This window comes from Phyllobates terribilis, unplaced genomic scaffold, assembly GCF_046119375.1.
Source record: "Phyllobates terribilis strain yellow unplaced genomic scaffold, ASM4611937v1 Scaffold_1__5_contigs__length_1240528914, whole genome shotgun sequence".
NCBI lineage: Eukaryota > Metazoa > Chordata > Amphibia > Anura > Dendrobatidae > Phyllobates > Phyllobates terribilis.
This window is the reverse complement of record NW_027362761.1, coordinates 1,091,503,186-1,091,524,612: the sequence shown is the minus strand read 5'-3', so window position 1 is coordinate 1,091,524,612 and position 21,427 is coordinate 1,091,503,186. Positions and strand designations below refer to the sequence as shown.

General features: G+C 40.9%; 1 protein-coding gene across 2 annotated transcripts in view; it reads right to left on the bottom strand.

The window, feature by feature from the left end:
- Positions 1 to 713: 713 nt before the first annotated feature.
- BEND4 (BEN domain containing 4) overlaps positions 714 to 21,427 on the bottom strand; it is a 148,730-nt gene continuing 128,016 nt past the window's right edge. Inside the window, exons 4-5 of one of the 2 annotated variants that reach the window (XM_073645585.1) lie at positions 19,087 to 19,327; positions 714 to 1,419 (exon numbers count right to left, since the gene is read on the bottom strand). In XM_073645585.1, the coding sequence (XP_073501686.1) occupies positions 1,202 to 1,419; positions 19,087 to 19,327 (459 nt within the window). In that variant the 3' untranslated portion in view covers positions 714 to 1,201. The remainder of the gene's footprint in view (positions 1,420 to 19,086; positions 19,328 to 21,427) is intronic. The other variant, XM_073645592.1, reaches the window with a different exon arrangement.

Here is a 21,427-nt window from a genome sequence, read left to right as displayed (position 1 = left end):
TCCAGTGAACACCAGGTAACCGCTTAGCTACACCCCTCCTATGTAAGCCCAGCCCCGTGGCACAGTGGGTCCACAAACCACGTGACAGGGTAAAGGCCGTCCACCACTGATAAATAATCTGCAGGTCGGGTCCATGGAAGACTCAGTGCTCAATTTAAAAAATCTTGGTCTATTCCTTAGCACAGGACATCAATGATCAGGAGGGGCCTGACCTCCAAGTCCCTTGCAACTCAGCAAATGCACAGTTTCTTATCCGTATGGGCGTCTATTCCTGATGCTCCATCTAAGTTCCTTTCAAGTGATTTGGACGATCTGCAGTTTTGGGACGTTTGTTTTGGAAAAACCCCTCTAAAACTACCTGCATGTTTAATATCTGAATAATGTCACTTCTCTATTTAGTACAATAGAAATATATTGGCTGAAAAAAGAAGTTTTGCTCTTACCAAATAAAACACAGTGAGAAGAACACTTGAATAATCAAAGAAGATATGTCTTCTGATTCACTGAGCACATTACTCCGCATGAGAAGCCGCATAACAAAGAAACCTGAGATTATGATGATGAAGTGATTGTTCCGAAAGAGAATAAACTACCCTCATCTGTTTTGCCTTTGGAGCCAAAGGAATAAAACATGTACGACATATGCAGAAAGATACATAATAAATATTATCAGAGACAGAAATAATCCACACAAAAGAAAAAAGCCACAGAAATATTCTGCGTCGGAATAGTGGCGACGTTTTATGAACACAGGATGAACAAGTTGAATTCTTGCATAACTGAACCCAATAGTGAAAATGCAAATTCTATTAAAGCTAATTCTACAGAACACACCGACACGTTCCTGTCCAGCGACATTCAGTCTCCAAATGCCTGGTTTTGTCTGTGTTGTGTTCTATTTGGGGGAGAGTGAGTAACAGTCACATAATACAGTCCACAGGAAGTCCCTGAAGAATTTACCAAGATGACAAAATTCTTACACGCACACACACCCACTGTACAGACTTGTAGTATACTTTGGACTGGTTTAGTGGCAGACTGGTATTGCTGATTGGGCCCACTAAGTGTCCCAGGCACCCTGCACAGCAACAAAACATTGAAGACACATTATTTGAACTATTACACTAAGATTTCATTTTGTGGCTAACTTTTTCTTTCACATTTTTTAAATCTTTTATTTTGTCTTAGTCCACATTCTTCATCAATCTCCAGATCCATCAAGAGAGATTCGGTTAAATATGTCCTCTTGACACACTTGGTGGTCTATAGGATCGTAATAGGAGTTTCCGTTATGGAAGAACGTTCCCACAGCACGTCCCTGGCGAGCGTGTCCTACTGCATCGCTGAACACCTTGTTGATCTGCTCTTCGGATGGCATCCACCAGTCTGGGTTTGACGTGCAATGCATCCTAATAAATTCTGAAATGGCAAAAGAAAGTAGACAAACGTATCAGAAAAGTATTTTGCAATGTTTTATATTTATGACATTGGGTTTTTGAGTGGTGGGTTGGGTGGCAAAATAATCACGGAACATGTCATATAGACATCATAATATATCAGTAGGGATATTTTCTTAGACTTGGAAAGTACTCTTGTCCCGGAGAAAGAAAGTTACAAAGTCAATTTTGGACCCATTAACAAGCCCAGCACTGTGAGGAAGGATATAAGCTAAACCAGACTATCCACCAAAATAAGACACACCCATCTGCAGACAGCAGTTTCAAGGTTCTTCCCCCTACCAGTATAAAGCAGGGTACTGGTTGGCTGGGTGAGAAGTCTTTGAGGTGGGTCCAGCCGACTACTCTCTACTGAAGAGAAAGGCAACTCCAAAATAGCACCTTTTCCTTTCTTTGGCTATGTGCCCGCGTAGCAGATTTGATGCAGAGCGTTTTTGCCTCTCTCTGGCAGAAAAAAACGCATGCAGATTTACATGCGTTTTTTTCTGACAGAGAGAAGCGTTTTTTCAGCGTTTTTACATGCGTTTTTTCAAGCAGTTTTCCAAGCGATTTTGAGCATCACTTGGAAAGTGCTTGACAAGTTGGTCACACAATATAAATCCGTGCAACCGGCATGGATTTATAATATGTGAACAACTGATGCTTTAAATGCAGCATCTATAGTAACTGCAGGTCCTGACAGTACACCGCAGGACACCAAGCAGAGAGGACGCGGCCGGGAGCAGACCGGGAGCCGCCGGAGAGGTGAATATACAGGTTTTGTTTATTTTTAACTTTTTTATTTCTTTTTTTCACCGCGTGGTAGCCGGGATGAAGAGGAGTTGTAGTCTCCTCTTCATCCCGGTTACCACACGCACCGCGATTACGCTGCAAATTTGCGGCCATTGAATTTAATTGAAACGCAGCAAATCCACATATACCTGGGCAGCACGGTGGCTCAGTGGTTAGCACTGTAGCCTTGCAGCGCTGGGGTCCTGGGTTCAAATCCCACCAAGGACAACATCTGCAAGGAGATTGTATGTTCTCCCCTTGTTTGTGTGGGTTTCCTCCAGGTTCTCCGGTTTCCTCCCACACTCCAAAGACATACTGATAGGGAATCTAGATTGTGAGGCCTGATGGGGACGGCGACAATAATGTATGTAAAGCGCTGCAGAATATGTTAGTGCTATGTAAAAAATAAAGATTATTATTATATACTTGCGGGTTTGCTGCGTTTCAATGGCCGTGAATTTGCAGTGTAATTGCGGTAGAAATGGTCATGCTGCATTTTGCAACACAATGCGAATTCGGCGCGCAAATTAGCGCATCATGTGCACAGCACATCCGAATTCACATTGCTTTGCATGGCAGACTGTTTTACAAGCTTTTCGTGGCGTTTTCGCAGCCGTAAAAACACCGCAAAAACGCTACAAAAACGCTACGTGGGCACTTAACCTTTCATGTAGACTAGATATCCTTACTGATTTGCAAGGCTCTTTAAAGAGTCAAATATTGACTTTTAGGATAGCTACCTCCAATAGGTACTAGAGAGATCGCTTTCTTCTGAAGGGGAGCGGATTTTCATACCATTATTTTCCCAGGGAATATAATCAACATTAAAATTCCCATCACCGTTCCTCTGCTAAAACATCACTGATATCAATGGCATCTATTTGATAAATCATTGTGTGAGATGGAGCAACATCTTTTGGTGCTTAAAGGAATGTACCAACTCACAAATACACAATATTCAAATAAAATTATTCTTATAAATACAAATATTAAAATATTTTTGTTGGTTTGTTTTATTTTTTATGAGACTCTTGGCACAATTTTTTTTCTGAAATACTTCAGTTGAGCTCCCAATGGCCAAAAGAGCGATGACAATATGTGGACAATTCCTGTTCTGTGCAGATCACTTTTCAGTTTTGCTGTATATTCCTGCACTAGATGGAGAAATCATCTAATTATCATCAGACGGTGAGCAAAATAAGCATAGCTAGATAAGATAGGTCACTAAAGGCCCCCATACACATCAGACTAAAGTCGGCTAATCCGCAAATACTGGCGGGATCAGCAGACAGTCTAATTTATATCTGGTCCTCCCAATTCTCCCCTGACGAAGTATGTCAGGGAAGAGAAGGATGACCCTTTTGTCAGGAGATAAGCGGCTGCGAGAGCTATTTGACAGGCGCTTTCTCCGCTCTTCTCGTTGAAAACATATGGACGTTTGGTTGAGCTGAACATTAAAGTATGTGGGAGAGTCGGTAGACATAGCTGACAGCCGAATGAGTGCTCGTCCATCAGATATTGTGTATGCAGGCTTGGACTGGCCCACTGGAGAAAAGGAGAATCCTCCGGTGGGCCCCTGTGCAGGAGTAGGCCACCAACCTCTTATATGAGCAGTACTTGGCACAATATACTTGAATCACTATGTACAGATAATGGCAGCATCTTATTCATCTAACAATCTAGCCAGTTCATTGTTATATAAATTTGTGATTGAGGATAAAGTCACATTTTCATCTAGCTGAAAAGTGGGGCCCTGGAGTTGGTACTGGTGGGCCCTTGGCATCCCAGTCCGACACTGTATGTCTGTATGGCTAGCCTAAGGCTATACACACACAACACTTTCTATGCATCTACCTGGTCTATAGGGAGATAGGGAGTGGGCTTGTACCCCATCATTTCCTTGGTACTTTAAAAATATATTTCTCTATCACTTGGCTGTCATTCACATTAGATGTCATAAAGTGCACACACTCTACTGTAATCTATGGAGTAAATAAAAAAAAACACAAAAAAACATCTCCAACATGGCGAACATGTCATAAATGAAAAATTAATAGCTACGACTTAAAAGTGAAATAAAAAAACAACACCTCATTTAATTCCTATGGTAAATGACGATTAAATACATGACTCATTTCCTTTAAGGTCTCAATTTTTGGTAACCAGTAGATGTCTAAACTCACGACCCTTTTTATTTCTCTATTACACATCAGAAGACACATTTTCACGGAACATGGAAATCTCTGATTTTATAGAAATGAATATTCGGATGCTTTATCAGTAATTTGTGATCCTGTTAGCGTGTTCATATTGAACAGGAAATCTTTCCATACACTGTACGCTGACATTCCTTATTGATTGTCTCACTGCCTAAACGCTGACAGAAAAATGTGGCATTTTAAGCAACTATTTAGAAATTTACATAAGAGACACAGTAAGCTCCCAATTTCATGCTGATTCTGAAGATCTTTTAACCTTTTCTAAGGGTTTTAAAATTTACAGAGAACGGTTGCATCTATGCAGTAAAGAATTAATTTATATATGTATATATACACACAGGAGAGAACCAAACTAATTATATTATTCTGCAATCAGGTTAAAAATAGCTTTTAGGAAACATCAATTTGTCTCAGAGAGGCGGCTGGTGGCTCCACAAGATACAACCGAGAACACCGACAAAACTACTGTATGATCTTGCACTTCAGACCTGTCCTTCTCTACGAGCCCTAATATTCCAAGTCGTGCTAGAACCGTCAGCTCTCTGCCCCTTCCAGGTCAGGGGCATCACAGGTCGATTAGTTTGGGAAGGCCTTTTACAGTGCAGCGAGGCATACACTTGACTTCCTTCTTCCATTAGAAAAAGTTGAAACATGAAAAGTTAAAAAGGACATTTCACCAAGTCAAAAGTGGGCAGTCTTTGATCTTATTTTATTCTCGCTGCTCCCCTGAATATTCTGTAGTTTTCTTTCGTTATCTCCACCATACAGTTCTAGAGATATGGGCCTTTTTATCTGGCGCCAATATTTATGGTCTTTACTACCAATGGGGCTTAGCTCACAGTAATAATTCAAAGTAGCCTAAAAACACGCCCCCAGGGAATCCTGGGAGCCACACCCACTTGGTAAAAATAGCACTAAGTAAAAAGAGGCTCTCAGTGGTGCCCCAATTTTGCCCCATACACAACGCATGAACCCATGAACAGTCATGGGTGTCACTGCTTCTGGAAGACCACAGCTATGTTTTTCTTATCCTGTGCAGTCCCCAACACATTTGATATTTATTTTTGGGGACATATTTTTGTGGCTTTTAATAACATGTAAGTATAACGTGATTTCCTCCTTTGAGAAATGCCACTTCACAAAGGAAGAGGGATTCTATGAGCTGCTCCAGACCAAAGGTGTAAATGGAGAAGAGTAGGGGTAATACGACAGATCATTGAGAAACACCAACAAATAAAGAGGGCGTGATGAGGAGGTAGTGTGGAAGACAGAAAATGTGCGGTTGGTTAGGTATGAGGATATCCAGAAGAGGGCCAAATCTTTGATGCCAAGGGGTAGAGAAAGTATACTTTGATCTCAAAAAGTAATGTCATCTGGCTTTGGCAGTAGGCAGATCATTTGTGACTTTAGTTATAGCGATCCAGTGGAGTGGTGGGGTCGGAAGCCAAAATGTAGCTGGCCAGAGACAGGATGAGAGGTGGTTTATCGTGGATGTGCTGTTCAAGAAATTTGAAAGCAAACGGGATGAGTGACAAAGGGCTATAGCTGGTCATGGAGGATGGGAAGAGGGATGGCTTCCAATTTTATGAAATAGGTATAGGCAGCTAGGCAATGTTAAACTAAGCAAATTTACAATGAACTTGCTTTTGCTAACTGCCTCCGGTCTCCGGCTATCTGCTTTTTAGTGTCTTATTGTTTATTACTTGTTGGACTCCGCTCCTGTTTTACTCTGAGGCTGGCCCCCTCTCTTCAGCCCCATTAATTTCTGTAGAACGGATCTTTGGCATTCCCAGGAGCAGTTCTACAGTGCTGCTCCCCCCACATGGTCATTATCTGAATGCTGCTGGTGATCGCCCAGCACTTGCGATGCTGCAGAGGTAGACAAAGCTCACATATCAACATATGGTTCCAGCTACCCTGAACTGTCAGTCATGACAAAAATTATGGAATCCGGCACTCTTTTGGAGATTTTATTGAAACCAAGGTACAGTGTATAATAATTTTTGACGTTTCGGTGTTTATGACTTTCTTCAGAATATACACTAGTGATCTATACATATATGTGTAGAGCTAAGATTCCGGCTGATCAAAGATTGTAATAGCAGCTCATATGTTCCTGAGTTCAGGGGTATGATTCAGGAATGTCAGCACAGCTGTGGCAAATATCGCAAAAAGGAGACTATCCACATGGGCTGACACTCCGATTAAGGTTGCCATCCACCACAGACATCACGGGTCCATATCCTGAACCAGGGAAGATTGTCTCCTTTTGCGATATCTGCCATAGCTGTGCAGACATGCCTAAATCATACACCTGAACCCAGGAACATATGGGCTGCTATTTGAATCTTTGATCAGCCGGAATCTTAGCTCTACACATATACTGTATGTATAGATCACTAGTGTATATTCTGAAGAAGGTCATAAAGACTGAAACGTCAAAAATGATTATACACTGTACCTTGATTTCAATAAAATCTCCAAAAGAGTGAAAGATTCAATAGTTCTTGTATTATAAGGATTGGGACCCTATCCGTGCAACTGATACACACAAGGAGAGCCATTCCTTTGTATAATGTCAGTCAAGACAGTCAAAGAAGAGTGCCCGCTGCCCCCAGCAACCAGGGAGTCAGGAGGCTGGGGAGCGGTGTGCTCATGAAGAGAGAAGTTGAGACAAGCCCTTTAAGTATACTGTAGGTGTGATGGTTGTTTGCTTAAAGGAAGGTTAGACTTAACCATGCAGTATTTTTAGGGATGAGATGGTGATGTGGGATTTGGAGAGCTTTTCATCTGATATGGTGGAGAAGCAGGTTATCAGCGGAGAGGACTAGGCTGTGTGCAGAAGTGTCGTAGGAACTGCAGGATGAATCTTTAATAACAATAATTTTATTTATATAGGCGCCAACAAATTCTGCAGCACTTTAGAAATTAAACGGAGATATGTACAAACAATAAAGACAATACAAAGTAACACAAAGCTCAACAATTACAGGAGGAGCGAGGGCCCTGATCGCAAGCTCACAATCTATAAGGAAATAGTAAGGCACAATAGGTAAAAAGTGCTTGTGTGTATGGTCCAGCCATCATTATAATAAATGGGGCATTTATTATATGGGGCTATTAAATGGGGTATTTCAAATAAGCTGCATGAACCGGTCATGAGCCAGTAACTGTGCAAGTACAGATACCAAGTGCAATTGGGTGCATGGAGGATTTGGAGACCGATGAAAGGAAGAGTTAGGTTAGTGATGTGATAGGCTTGTCTAAAGAGATGTGTTTTTAAAGCTCACTTAAAAATGTGGGGGCTAGGTATTAGTTGGATAGTCCAAGGTAGTGATTTCCAGAAAACTGGTGCAGCACGATAGAAGTCTTGGAGACGGAGGTGTGAGGTTCGGATTATGGAGGATGTTAGTCTTAGTTGCAGAACAGAGAGAACAGGTAGGGTGATAGACAGAGATGAGGGAGGAGATATAGGGTGGTGCAGAACTGTAGAGAGCCGTGTGGGTCAGAGAGATACATTTGTATTGTATTACGTAGTGAATGGGCAACCAGTGCAATTACTGGCACAAAGTTGAGGCATCGGTGTAGTTGCTGGACAGAAAAACGACTTTGCCTGCCAAATTCAAGACGGATTGGTGAGGAGAGAGTTTGGTTAGAGGGAGACCGATCAGTAGAGAGAGTTGCAGTAGTCCAGACAAGAATGAATAAGAGCGACAGTAAGAGGTTTTTGCAGTTTCAAAGAGGAGAAAAGGTCCGGATTCTGGAGATGTTTTTAACTTTCAGGTAGCATGAGCGAGTAAGTGATTGCATGTAGGGAAAAAAGGAAAGTTCTGTGTAAATTATGACCACAAGACAGTGAGTGTGCTGCTTGGGAGTTATGGTTGAACCACCCAAAGCAATTGCAATATAGGGTATAGGTAAGTTAGTAGAGGGGGGAAACACAAGAAATTCAGTTTTGAAGAGATTCAGTTTCAGAGAGAGAAAGGACATGATGTTAGAGAGAGCTGATAAACAATCCCTAGTATTTTGTATTAAGGTGGTGGTGAAGTAAGGAGAAGGGGTATATAACTGGGTATCATCAGTGTATAGATGGTATTGGAAATCAAATCTGCTGATGGTTTGTCCAATAGTGGCAGTGTATAAAGAGAAGAGAAGGGGGCCTAGGACTGAGACTTGAAGAACCCCAATAGTAAAGGGAAGATTAGAGAATAAGAACTGGCAAAAGATACAGTGAAGGAGCGTTTAGAGAGGTAGAAGGAGAACCAAGAGAGAACAGTGTCCTTGAGGCCAATAAAGCAAAGCATAGTGAGGAGGAGCTGGTGATGCACAGTGTCAAATGCTGCAGAGAGATCCAGGAGAATCAGCTGCAAGTAATGCCCGTTAGATTTAGTAGTTAGTAGATTGTTAGAGACTTTAGTAAAGGCAGTTTCAGTAGAATGTAAAAATGGAAACCAGATTGTAAAGGGTCAAGAAGAAAGTTATCTGAGAAATAGTGGATTAACCATGAGTGGACCAAGCATGCCAGGAGTTTAGAGATGAAGGGAAGATTAGAGACAGGTCTGTAGTTAGCAGTGCAGTTTTGGTAGAGGGATTTTTTTAGTAATGGGGTTATGACGGCATATTTCAATGAAGTGGGAAAGATACCAGAAGAAAGAGAGAGGTTAAATATTTTAGTTAAGTGGTCAGTGACAAGCAGGGAGAGGGACTGAATGAGATGTGAGGGAATGGGGTCACTGGTGCAGGTTGTAGTGCAAGAAGAAACAAGGAGCCTGGTAACTTCTTCTTCCCTAACAGGTTTAGGCTGTGTGCCCACGTAGCGTTTTTCAAGCATTTATGCTGCGGAATTTCCACAGCAGAAACGCTTGTGAAACACTAGGTAATCCACACCCCATGGTCCCCAAGGGGGTTCTGCATGTTCTATGCACATGCTGCGGATTTTTCCGCAGCATTTATGCTGCGTACAAAAATCCGCAGCATGTCATTTAATTTTGCGGAAGCGCAGCGGAACTCCCGCCATTGACTTGCATTGAGACGCATAGAAACCGCGACTGTACATTTGTACAAGCGGCTTCTATGCGTCTCTATGTGCGGATGGTACCCAGTTTTGGAGGAGAGGAGACTCTCATCCAGACCTGGGTACCATTGTACCTGTAAAAAAAAGAATAAAATAACAAATAAAGTTTATACTCACCTTTCCGAAGGCTTTTCTCTGAATGCCGGCATCGCTTGAGGACCTGCGGTGACGTCACAGTCATGTGACCGCAGGCCCTTCACCGCTCTGTCTCGCGATATGCCAGCAGCCAGGAACCAGACAGGAACGAGCGCTGCTGCACACACCGGGGCCTCGGGGGTGAGTATAGCTTTATTTGTTTTAATTTTTACGGTTCACACTATATAAATCCATGCCGTGTGACCTAGTTGTCAAGCACTTTCCAAGTGATGCTATCGCCTGGAAAGCGCTTGTCAATCTGCCTGCGGAAACGCATGTGAATCCGCATGTATTCTGCAGGAAAAACGCATGCACAATCTGCATGCGTTTTTTCTGCCAGGGAGATGCAGAAATGCTGCAGAAATGTTCTGCTTCATTTCTGCATCGTGGGCACATAGCCTTAAAGGTGGAAAGTGAACTTGTGGTGCAGGAGGGAAGGGGATCCAGACTCTGAGGGGATTGAGCGAAAATGTCCTGACGTATATGCTTGATTTTTTCTAGAAAATAAGTGGCCAGATTGTCAGCACTGAGGTTGGAGATGAGGCCTATACTTTAGGGCTCAGGAGGGAGTGGAAAGTTTTGAGGAGACGTTTTGGACTGTCGGATAGTGATGTGATGAGGGAGTAGACTTGTTGTTGATCTTTTGTTTGAAACATGAGGCAAAGTTCTCACCTGAGAAGAGATGTGGAGAGGGCTTCCGGGGATGGGGTGGGAATTAAAGTCTTAAACATTTGTTTGCAGTTATGGGATACAAAATATATTAGAGTAATGAAGTAGTCCTATTTAGCAGATGTGAGTACAGACTTGAAGATGAAAACTACTTATTCACATGTGATAGGGCCTTCCTTGTAGCAGGTTATCCTCCAAAGCTGTTGTGCAAGTCTGGAAGCTTGCCTCAGTTTTTGTCATCACTTTGGTGTGCCAGGGCGGATTATAAACTTGACACGTTCTGTTGTTTGCGAGAGGAATGACAGATTTGAGAGCTGAGGTTATAGCGGTGTTATAGAAAGAAGTAGCTGCTATTGTATCATTAAAGTTTGATTGAGAATGATATAAGAGTCAGAGAGTGCGAATGTCAAGTTGTGTAAGGTTCCTGAGAGAGTGTGTTAGCTTTAGATCTGGGGAGGACAGGTAAAAATGTAAGTAGGTAAGGGGAGGGAAGATAAGGTCTAGTGTATACCTATCTTTATGGGTGGCTGTGGTGGTCACTGTGAGATGCCAAAGAAGGAAGGAAGTGACAACGTTTGGAGGCAGAGGAGTGACATTTGTCAATGAGGATGTTGAAGTCTCCCATGATGATGGTGGGGATGTTATCAAAGAGCAAATGTAGGAGCGAGGTGATGAAGTGGTTGATGGAGGTGGTGGTCAATGGATAATGGCCAATTAGAGACTAAAGGGTGAGTGCAGTGGACGCTAACTGGCCACAGAGATTGCGTGACATAACAATGGTTTGGTGACAGAACAGAGATATAATAGTGGGAATTTGATAAGTAGTCCCAGAATTAATGGATAAATCACCTGAGGTAAGAAGAAATAGAGGGATATCAGGAGTGAACAATAGAGGGCCTGTCCATCAGCCTCCGCCAAGTGAAAAACAGCTATACACGAGTACATTTTATATGACGTTCATAAGTATGATCCATACACAGTTTCTGTTCAATATCATAGTCTTTAGCGTGCCTGGAAAACGAAGCCGTATGAAGTGTACATTACAACTAGAGCCCTATCATGTCATTTAAATAAAAGCTACTACCGCTTTGTAATACCGTCATTCTGCTACCATCAGGTGCTGCGCCCCACATTCGGCTTTATTAGTTTATATTTTATAATCTCCCTTAATTTATATAGCTGTAACATCTGGCTAGGCTTTAAATAATGACCAAAAAAGACATCTGTTAATCCGTAGTTATGAAATGATATGATTTGTCTGAATGTTCATTTTCATTAATGATCTTGGAGCCTGCCCTTTTGTCTAGCAAATGGATATTAAAAAGAGTCATTGAAATTGTCACATGCAAAAAATATTTTGAACAAAAGCCCTATTAAAAGAGAGATGTAATGTAAATGGTGTATGTGATGCTCCAAAGCAATAATACAATAGAGCCATGGAAAGTCACAGGGAAATCCACATTTGGACATATTCCTTCTATATATAATTTCTTCTTTCATACAGGGTGGAAAATAAGTATTTGATACACTGCCGATTATGCAAGTTTTCCCACTTACAAAGAATGGAGAGGTCTGTAATTTTTATAGTAGGTACACTTCACCTGTGAGAGACAGAATCTAAAAATAAAAACCAGAAAAGCACATTGTATGATTTTTAAATAATTAACTTACATTTTATTGCATGAAATAAGTATTTGATCACCTACCAGCCAGCAAGAATTCGGTCTCTCCCAGCCCTGTTAGTTTTTCTTTAAGAAGCCCTCCTACTCTGCACTCATTGCCTGTATTAATTGCATCTGTTAGAACTCCTTACCTGTATGAAAGACACCTGTCCCCAGGAAGAAGAAGGATGAGTACAACCCCAAGAACACCGTCCCAATCGTGAAGCATGGTGGGGGAAACATCATACTTTGGGGGTGCTTTTCTGCAAAGGGGACAGAATAACTGCACCATATTGAAGGGAGGATGGATTATGTCATGCATCGTGAGATTATGGCCAACAACCTCCTTCCCTTAGAAAGAGCAATGAAGATGGGTCTTCCAGCATGACAATGACCCGAAATACACAGCCAAGTCAACTATGGAGTGGCTCCATAAGAAGCCAGTCTCCAGACCTGCACCCAATAGAAAATCTTTGGAGGAAGCTGAAACTTAATGTTGCACAGCGACAGCCCCGAAACCTGAAAGATCTGGAGAAGATCTGTATGGAGGAGTGGGCCAAAATCCCTGCTGCAGTGTGTGCAAACTTGGTGAAGAACTACAGGAAACGTCTGACCTCTGTTATTGCAAACAAAGGTTTCTGTACCAAATATTAAGTTCTGTTTTTCTATTGTATCAAATACTTATTTCATGCAATAAAATGCAAATTAATTATATAAAAATCAAAAATGTGATTTTCTGGATTCTTTTTTAAGAGTCTGTCTCTCACAGGTGAAGTGTATCTACGATAAAAATTACAGACCTCTCCATTCTTTGTAGATGGAAAAACTTGCAAAATCAGCAGTGTATCAAATACTTATTTTTCTCACTGTATATACAGCAGATTTCTCAGCTCTGTTAGACGCAGTAGGAATCAGATAGCAGTTTAGGTATAGTTCACTGGAGGACACGTGGCCTAATATTTGGGTGGACATCTTGTCTCCCAAAATGCTCTGCTGCCTGGTAACAGGAACCCAGCAGACTTTCTAAAGCATTTCTCAAGCTATAAATGAAAGTTATACACTGCCCCTGTGATTTTGGTATTAACTGTGAAGCCTTTCTGACAGTGACAGCTAAAGTAAAGGAAATAATTATTTGATCCTTTGCTGTTTTTGTAAGTTTGCCCACTGACAAAGACATGAACAGTCTATAATTTTAAGGGTAGGTTAATTTTAACATTGAGAGACAGAATATCCCCCCAAAAAATCAAGAAAATCACATTGTATAAATTAGATAAATTTGCATTTTGCAGTGAGAAATAAGTATTTGATCCCCTACAAACCATTATGAGTTCTGGCTCCTGCAGACCAGTTAGACGCTCCTAATCAACTCGTTACCTGCAGACAGCTGTCTTACATAGTCACCTGTATAAAAGACTCCTGTCCACAGACTCAGTTAATCAGTCAGACTCTAACCTCTACAAATGGGCAAGACCAAAGAGATTTCTAAGGATGTCAGGGACAAGATCATAGACCTGCACAAAGCTGGAATGAGCTACAAAACCATAAGTAAGACGCTGGGTGAGAAGGAGACAACTGTTGGTGCAATAGTAAGAAAATGGAATAAATACAAAATGACTGTCTACCGACATCGATCAGCGGCACCATGCAAAATCTCACCTCGTGGGGTATCCTTGATCATGACGAAGGTGAGAGATCAGCCTAAAACTACACGGGGGGAACTTGTTAATGATCTCAAGGCAGCTGGGACCACAGTCACCAAGAAAACCATTGGTAACACATTAAGCCTTAAAGGTTTAAAATCCTCCAGTGCCCGCAAGGTCCCCCTGCTCAAGAAGACACATGTGCAGGCCCATCTGAAGTTTGCCAATGAACACCTGGATGATTCTGTGAGTTATTGGGAGAAGGTGCTGTGGTCAGATGAGACAAAAATTAAGCTCTTAGGCATTAACTCAACTCGCTGTATTTGGAGGAAGAGAAATGCTGCCTATGACCCAAAGAACACCGTCCCCACTGTCAAGCATGGAGGTAGAAACATTATGTTTTGGGGGTGTTTTTCTGCTAAGGGCACAGGACTACTTTACCTCATCAATGGGAGAATGGATGGAGCCATGTAAAATCCTGAGTGACAACCTCAGGACATTAAAAATGGGTTCTGACTGGGTCTTCCAGCAAGACAATGACCCAAAACATACAGCCAAGGCAACAAAGGAGTGGCTCAAAAAGAAGCACATTAGGGTCATGGAGTCGCCTAGCCAGTCTCCAGACCTTAATCCCATAGAAAACTTATGGAGGGAGTTGAAGCACCGAGTTGCCAAGTGACAGCCTCAAAATCTTAATTATTTAGAGATGATCTGCAAAGCGGAGTGGACCAAAATTCCTCCTGACATGTGCGCAACCCTCATCTACAAAAAATGTCTGACTGCTGTGCTTGCCAACAAGGGTTTTGCCACCAAGTATTAAGTGTTGTTTGCCAGAGGGATCAAATACTTATTGCTCACTGCAAAATGCAAATAAATTTATCTAATTTATACAATGTAATTCTGTTGATTTATTTTGGATATTCTATCTCTCAATGTTAAAATTAACCTACCCTTAAAATTATAGACTGTTTATATCTTTGTCAGTGGGCAAACTTACAAAAACAGCAAGGGATCAAATACTTATTTCCCCCACTGTATATACTTTGAGAAAGCAAAGAACACTCCATGTGACACGCACGTCTGGAAGCATCCAATCTTTCCCTGATTCACGGCCTCCCAGTTACCTTGGGGTAAGCAGTGCCTACTTTGCTTCTAGCTTAACACCATTTGGTTATGACTGCCAATCAGGGGGTTTCATAGATGACTTTATGCAACAGCGCTATTAGCTGCATATGGTATATGGCCACTTGGCCTGTAACTTTTGTGGGCAAACTTACAAAAACAGCAAGGGATCAAATACTTATTTCCTTCACTGTATATCCTTTTAGTCATATTAAAGAGGAACTGTCACCGGGTCAAAATGCTTATGGATTTAGAATGGGGTGTAATAAAAGCTCCCGTAGGTGTAATGTATAGTGGTGCAATATGTTTGTCTATATAGTGCAAACATGTGAATCATGGAGTTAAAGATATTTGTGAATATAGCTATCAAGGCATACAATTGCTATTTCTAGTTTTCTTCTGAGAGAAGTCTTATTTAGACATTTGTGGCTTGTAATATCTATCTCGACAATTAAAAACAGCAAATGTAGCAACCAGTATCATTAAGCAGCAGGTGCAGTATCTGCATTACTGATCACGGTGGTTTCAGTTGCTGTTTGTGGTTTTATATACAGTTTATCTAGTAGAATTTGAATATCCTGCAAATGTATTTATCTTCAAAGATCATATTCCAGCATGCTAGAAATAATACATGACATGCTGTAATAACGCACTATACACTGAGTATACCTGTGATGTAGATGTAGTACAACACATTCTACCATGGGAGAAGAAATCATTGGCATCCTTATGGGGCACAGCTATGGTACAGGGCATTACTATGTTCCTCTGTGCACACTATGTTGTGTAAATACAATATTAGAAATATTTTGGGACCGTGAAAATGAATTCTTCATGAACTATATACGGCATCTTCAAGGGGGGGACTCCAGTTTACTGAGAACATTATGGAGATAATTTGTGAAAGGATGCCCACCAGAATTCTGGCAGAAAACTACCCATACATTTTGTTATACAACTTTTCTGTGCCCATTTGTAGTTTTTTTTTTCTTCAGTTTTACACTTTATGGGGTAAATTCATGCCCAGATCTGAACACCATTTTACACGTAATGTAACTATGATCATTAGTTATCATCTCAACTATATTTTATAGATGCATTCAGGGCCGGTTTTAGAGAAAGTGGGGACCTGACCAAATATTAAAAACTGACCAAAAATTAAAAACTGGCCAAATACTGAACGTGTGCACGTGGCCTTAGAAGGCAAGGATCACTATTCTTAGCTTCTCCTGTAGTGCACAAACCATGCCTTAACCAGTGGCATAGTTATATGAGGTACATAGGTTGTAGTCACATCTGGGTCCAGATAACAAAAAGGTCTCAAAACTTCTTGTCCTACATTAAATGACAGCCGTGCTATATGAGGCTAGTAGCTGTTGTAGGGTTAGAACTTTGGTACAGATTTTTAGATACTTTTGTATTAGACCACTGCTCACGCTACATGACTTTATCTGATCCACTTATTTCCAAGGCTGTCACCTACAGATCTAACAAAGATTAGTGTGACTCAGATAACACAGTCTTGGGGAACTGGGGCACAAAAACATTAATTCGACACCTAACTTGACATTGGTCAATAACTTGTGCAATGTTAAGATATGTTAACACTCTTTAGTGAAATAACTGTATGTGACAAGCTATCAAAAATTGTGATTCATAATAAATTTTGCTACTAATAATAATCTTTATTTATATAGCGCCAACATATTCCGCAGCGCTTTACAATTCAGAGGTTCATATACAACAGTCATAAGTAACAGTAAAAGATAATACAATAATTAAAGCAAAAATAATGACGACCCTGCTCGTAAGAGCTTACAATCTACAATGAGGTGGGGTGACACAAAGTACAGGGGCTTACATCTGTATCTCTACCGCCTGCACAAAGTGATTGCATACTTATAGGGGCTGTCTGGTGAAAAGAAGCAGTCACCAATCCAATTAACTTTTTGAATGCGGGTACTGACACCAATCAGCAGAAGAGGGCACTTTTATCACAGTTAAAATGGGGCTCTCGAACACTGCACTTGGCTTTTTGAATGGATTCAACCTGAAGGCATCAAAACCACAAAGGAACACAAAGGATAAAGAAACACATGTGAAACAAACACGAGTATGAGTTAAACTTTAGATTTCCATTATGGACAATGGCCCAAAACACAACTTCAGGCAATATAAGAGTCTTGCTGACCAAAAAAGAGAGGGATGTAGTTCTGCGAAAAATGATATGGCCAACTCAATCACCGGACCTCAATGCAATAGAGATGGCTGGGATGAGTTGGACCTTAGAGTGAAGGCACAGCTGCCAACAAGTCCTCAGCACCTCTGGGAACTCCTTCAAGACTGTTAGAGACCGTTGCAAATGACTACCTGATGGAGCTGCCAGAGAGAATGCCACGAGCTGTGCAAAGTTGTTATCAGAGTAAAAGGGGAGTACTTTGAGGAATCTAAGATTTAACACACATTCCGCTTTGTTTCACACGTGTTTCTTTACTCCTTATTTGCATATGTGCTCCCTTGTAGTTTTGCTGCTTTCAGTCAGAATTTGCAATGTGCACATTCCAATAAGAAAAATCATTGCATGAACAGGTGAGTCCAAATTTTTAATTAGTACTGTACATCATTAGCGAATTATACGATTTCTTTAAGTATTATAGGGAAGCAGGTTTTACTTTTACTTTACCGGAGTGCAAACCCCAGTGAGATTCTCCTCTCAGGGTGATACCAAATGCGAGGGGCAGATAATTCTACACATCATCTGACTGGTAAAATAGAGCCTTGTAATTAGATCTGCAGGATTTAACCTGTGTTACAATTTTGTCAACTTGCTGGTCCAGGGGAGAAATTACTTTATTTTTCTCATAAATTCACAAAAAGAGGATTACATACATTGGGAATTGATTCACTAATGCATCTCAATGAGCAGCGCATCAGCGAGATGCAAATTAGCCATCAAGTGCCTCTAACAGCCGCGGGTAGAGCGGTGCTCCACCCGTGACTGTTAACCAGTTATATCCCACTGTCATTCACTGACAGTGGGATTTAACACGCGCCGGCCGGAAGCACGTCATTAATCCTGCCTCGGCACCCCTGTCATGTGATCGGAGAACGTTGGTGGGTTGTCATGACAGCCGGGGGTCTGCTGATGATCCCCGTGCCTGTCATTATGATACTCCTGTGAACGTCAGCTCATGGCCGGCGTTCATCGGAGATTGTGATTTCTGCTATACATAGTAGTGCTGAAGCCCTGCTATGTGTAACACAAACGATCAGACGATCGCAGCTTCAAGTCTCCAAAGGGGACTATTAATTACAGTAAAAAAAAAAAGTTTTTAAAAATATGAAGAAAAAAAACAAAAACACAAAAGTTCAAATCACTCCTCTTTTGGTTTACTGAAAAGAAAACAATACAAAAATAATACATATTTGGTATCGCTGCATTCAGAAATGTCTGATCTATCAAAATCTAAAATAAATTAATCCAATCGGTAAGCAGCATAATGAGAAAAAAAATCAAAACGCCAGAATTGCGTTTTTCTTGTCCGCCGCAACATTACCAAAATAGTGATTTAAAAATGATTTAAAAAAAAATTGGACTCTTATTCCTAGCTTGTTATGTTATGGTTTCCTGTTACCCAATTTCCATTATTTCCTAACCCAATAATGTACTTTATCAGCAAAGCTGGTCATAGCTGCAAACAGGCAGGATCAGAGTTGGCAAAACCCTGTGGATAATGATGATGATGATTGATCTGTTTGTGGACCTCCTGACTATATCCATAGAAACGGTGTGAAAAAAATGTTGGACTTCAATATCCTCAATTTTTTTTTCTCACGAGGTGTCTGGCAGCGTTTTTTTCCTCTACTCTATTGTTCATGTCTATGAGGATTATCAAGATACTTAGTTGTCAGTTTAAACATTGTAAGATAACCCTATTGTTGCCGTATCTTCACTTAACCTTATTCAGTTCTCATTGATGTGATACACAAATCCTTGTCTAAGATCAATTAACAAATAAATCTGCAGAAATTACACCGTTATTTGTGATATTCACACCAAAATGTTCTTACTACAAAACTGACTGTAAACCCATATGCTGCAGCCTACACGGATCTATATTGTAAATTTTTTTATTCTACACCAGAATTCTATAACATGGTGATTCAGGAGGATAACAAGAACTTAGATTTATAGGTGGACGCTCCCATATGACACAAAGTATGTATATTAACACAGACATAGCAGTAATACCGGCAGAAAAGATGTATAATACGGCCCCTATAAATGAAAGTGCCAGATATGAAATGAGAGTTACACTGAGTGAAAAGATGCAGTACCTCTGAGACATGTAACTTTAACAGGATCCAGGGGACGTCTTTCAGGACCAGAGTCTCCTGTCTGCACTGACCTTTTCCTTTTCCCAAGGCCACATGAGTATTTAAGCTCATCAGTTGAGAAAACAAATCTTATGAGGTATCGGAGGAGACGCCTTCCGTCTTTCTTGGAGGAGTTGACTGCCTCATCCCATTGTTTACCGCTTATGTAAACAGGGTAGTTGTTCAGCAGCTGTTTGCTGCCCTGTGGAGGGAACGCAAATGGTAAGTGTTAGGTTTGAATACATTTATAATAGAACAAGTAGGTTTAAGGTAAAGGGGTTATAGTGGACTTTGGGTTTTTTTTGGCTACAGGGCTAAGAACTTTCTGGTAGGTAGGTTGACGATCTCTCCCAGATCAGGCGGCGATTCTCTGGCTTCAATTGTCAACAGAGCAGCTCTTTTACTTCCGGTCTGCTCTGTTGATTGGGCGTCACTGCGGACATCACTCTGACTGGCAGTCAGCTCCCCTGTCGACATAGTAGAGCAGAAGAAAAGGAGCTGCTCTGTCGATGTGATGTCTCCAGAAGTAGGAGAATCGAGGGCAGGAGCGGCCCGTAACTACCCTGAGCCAGATGAGATCAGAACAGGAAGGTAAGTTAGCAACTACCTGCAAGTAAGTTCTTAGCCCCATAGCCAAAAAAAACCCAAAGTTCTGTTTAACCCCTTTAATTAAATATAAGTATTTAATAATATAACATATATCAACAAACTTTGGTTCTCCAGCTTTCGGAAAGAATTTCAAGCATGCCCCTACAGCAAGGGTGTTCTGGGAGTTGTAGTTTTGTAATTGCTGGAGTGGTTATCATGTGAATTGTAGCCTATCTAGGGTTTATAGTAAGAAACTGGAGTCACTGAGAAAATGAAAAATCCAAGAAAAGGTAAAGGTGGATACATCCGTTTGTAATTCATTTACTAGTGCCTTTTATTGAAAATTTTACAATATTGTATGTAAAATGATTTCAGACCATTCCTAGGTCATACTCTGCAAATTATTAGACCAACAATGCAATCAATAAAAAAACTATTGTATTAGGTGAGCTAACATTTTTTCAATTATCTTAGATATCTGCCCAAGTTTGATTGGTCACTGAGAGGTAGTTCTCATTCTAAAGAGTTCACTGATACTAGCGCAGTCTTGTAATAGGACATACCTGATGTAACAATATTCTACAATATTGTATCGAGTGAGGCCGTGCCCACTAGACGGGGTCTGGCCGAGAGTATGCATAACGCATATGTACTCTCCGGTCCCGGCTCAAAAACCGGCGAATCCTCGCAGCGCACCATGCGTAAGTCTGTATTCACACAGAGTGACTGCAGACTTATTAATAAAGACTGCTTTAACGTCTATTTTGGACTAACATCTCTACTTCGGACTCGTCTGTCCAAAATTCACAGTTCAAGAAGTCTTCTGGTGTATTTAGATACAACTTTGCAGACTTTAGCCATACTGCCATGCTCTTTTTAGAAATAAAAGGCTTTGTCAAGCCATACTTTTTTTTCTATCAGTACATTCATGAATTTGTCATGCTAATATGCTAACGGAGGCCTTTAGAGTCTGAGGTGTAGCTCTTGGCTTTTTTTTGCAAAGTCTCCAAGCACTGCACAAATGGACCTTATGGTGAATTTGTTGGGATGTCCACTCATAGGAAGACTTATCAACTGTCTTGAATGTTTTCTACTTGTGAATAATCTTTCTCATTGTAGGCTGATGGAATCCAAATTATTTGGAAAACCACTTCTCAACACTCACCATACATGTAGGGATCATGTTGAGTGCAGGTATATGGACTGGGCTTATCAATTGAGACCATTTCATGCGAGGAAAATTCTGGCTGTGTTATACAGCTGGCATCTGCCTTTAATAGCAGCTACCGGAGCAATGAACATTAGTTTGTTTAATGACTGTAGATAGGTATATAAATAGGTGAAATAAATAAGATTTAGAAGCATTCACACACGTGGACAAAATTGTTGGTGCTATGGGCAGCAAAAACGGTATTTGTTCTTTTTCCGTTTTGATAAATCTTCATATACTGGTTGCTAAACACATTTTATACCTATGAAACTGATCCATAAATCAATACGTAGTAGCCTGTCCTATAACATTTCCTATGTAAGGGCTGAAATCCCATTTACAATACTTATATAGTGTATATATCACAATATAATCCACAAATGATAATGATAGAATCACGTACACCCACAGACAGACACCCAGATAGATGGACAGACAGACAGATAGGGTATATATAATCAATGTGCTTAATTTAATCCTATTCAACGTGTTGTGTGCTTCCCC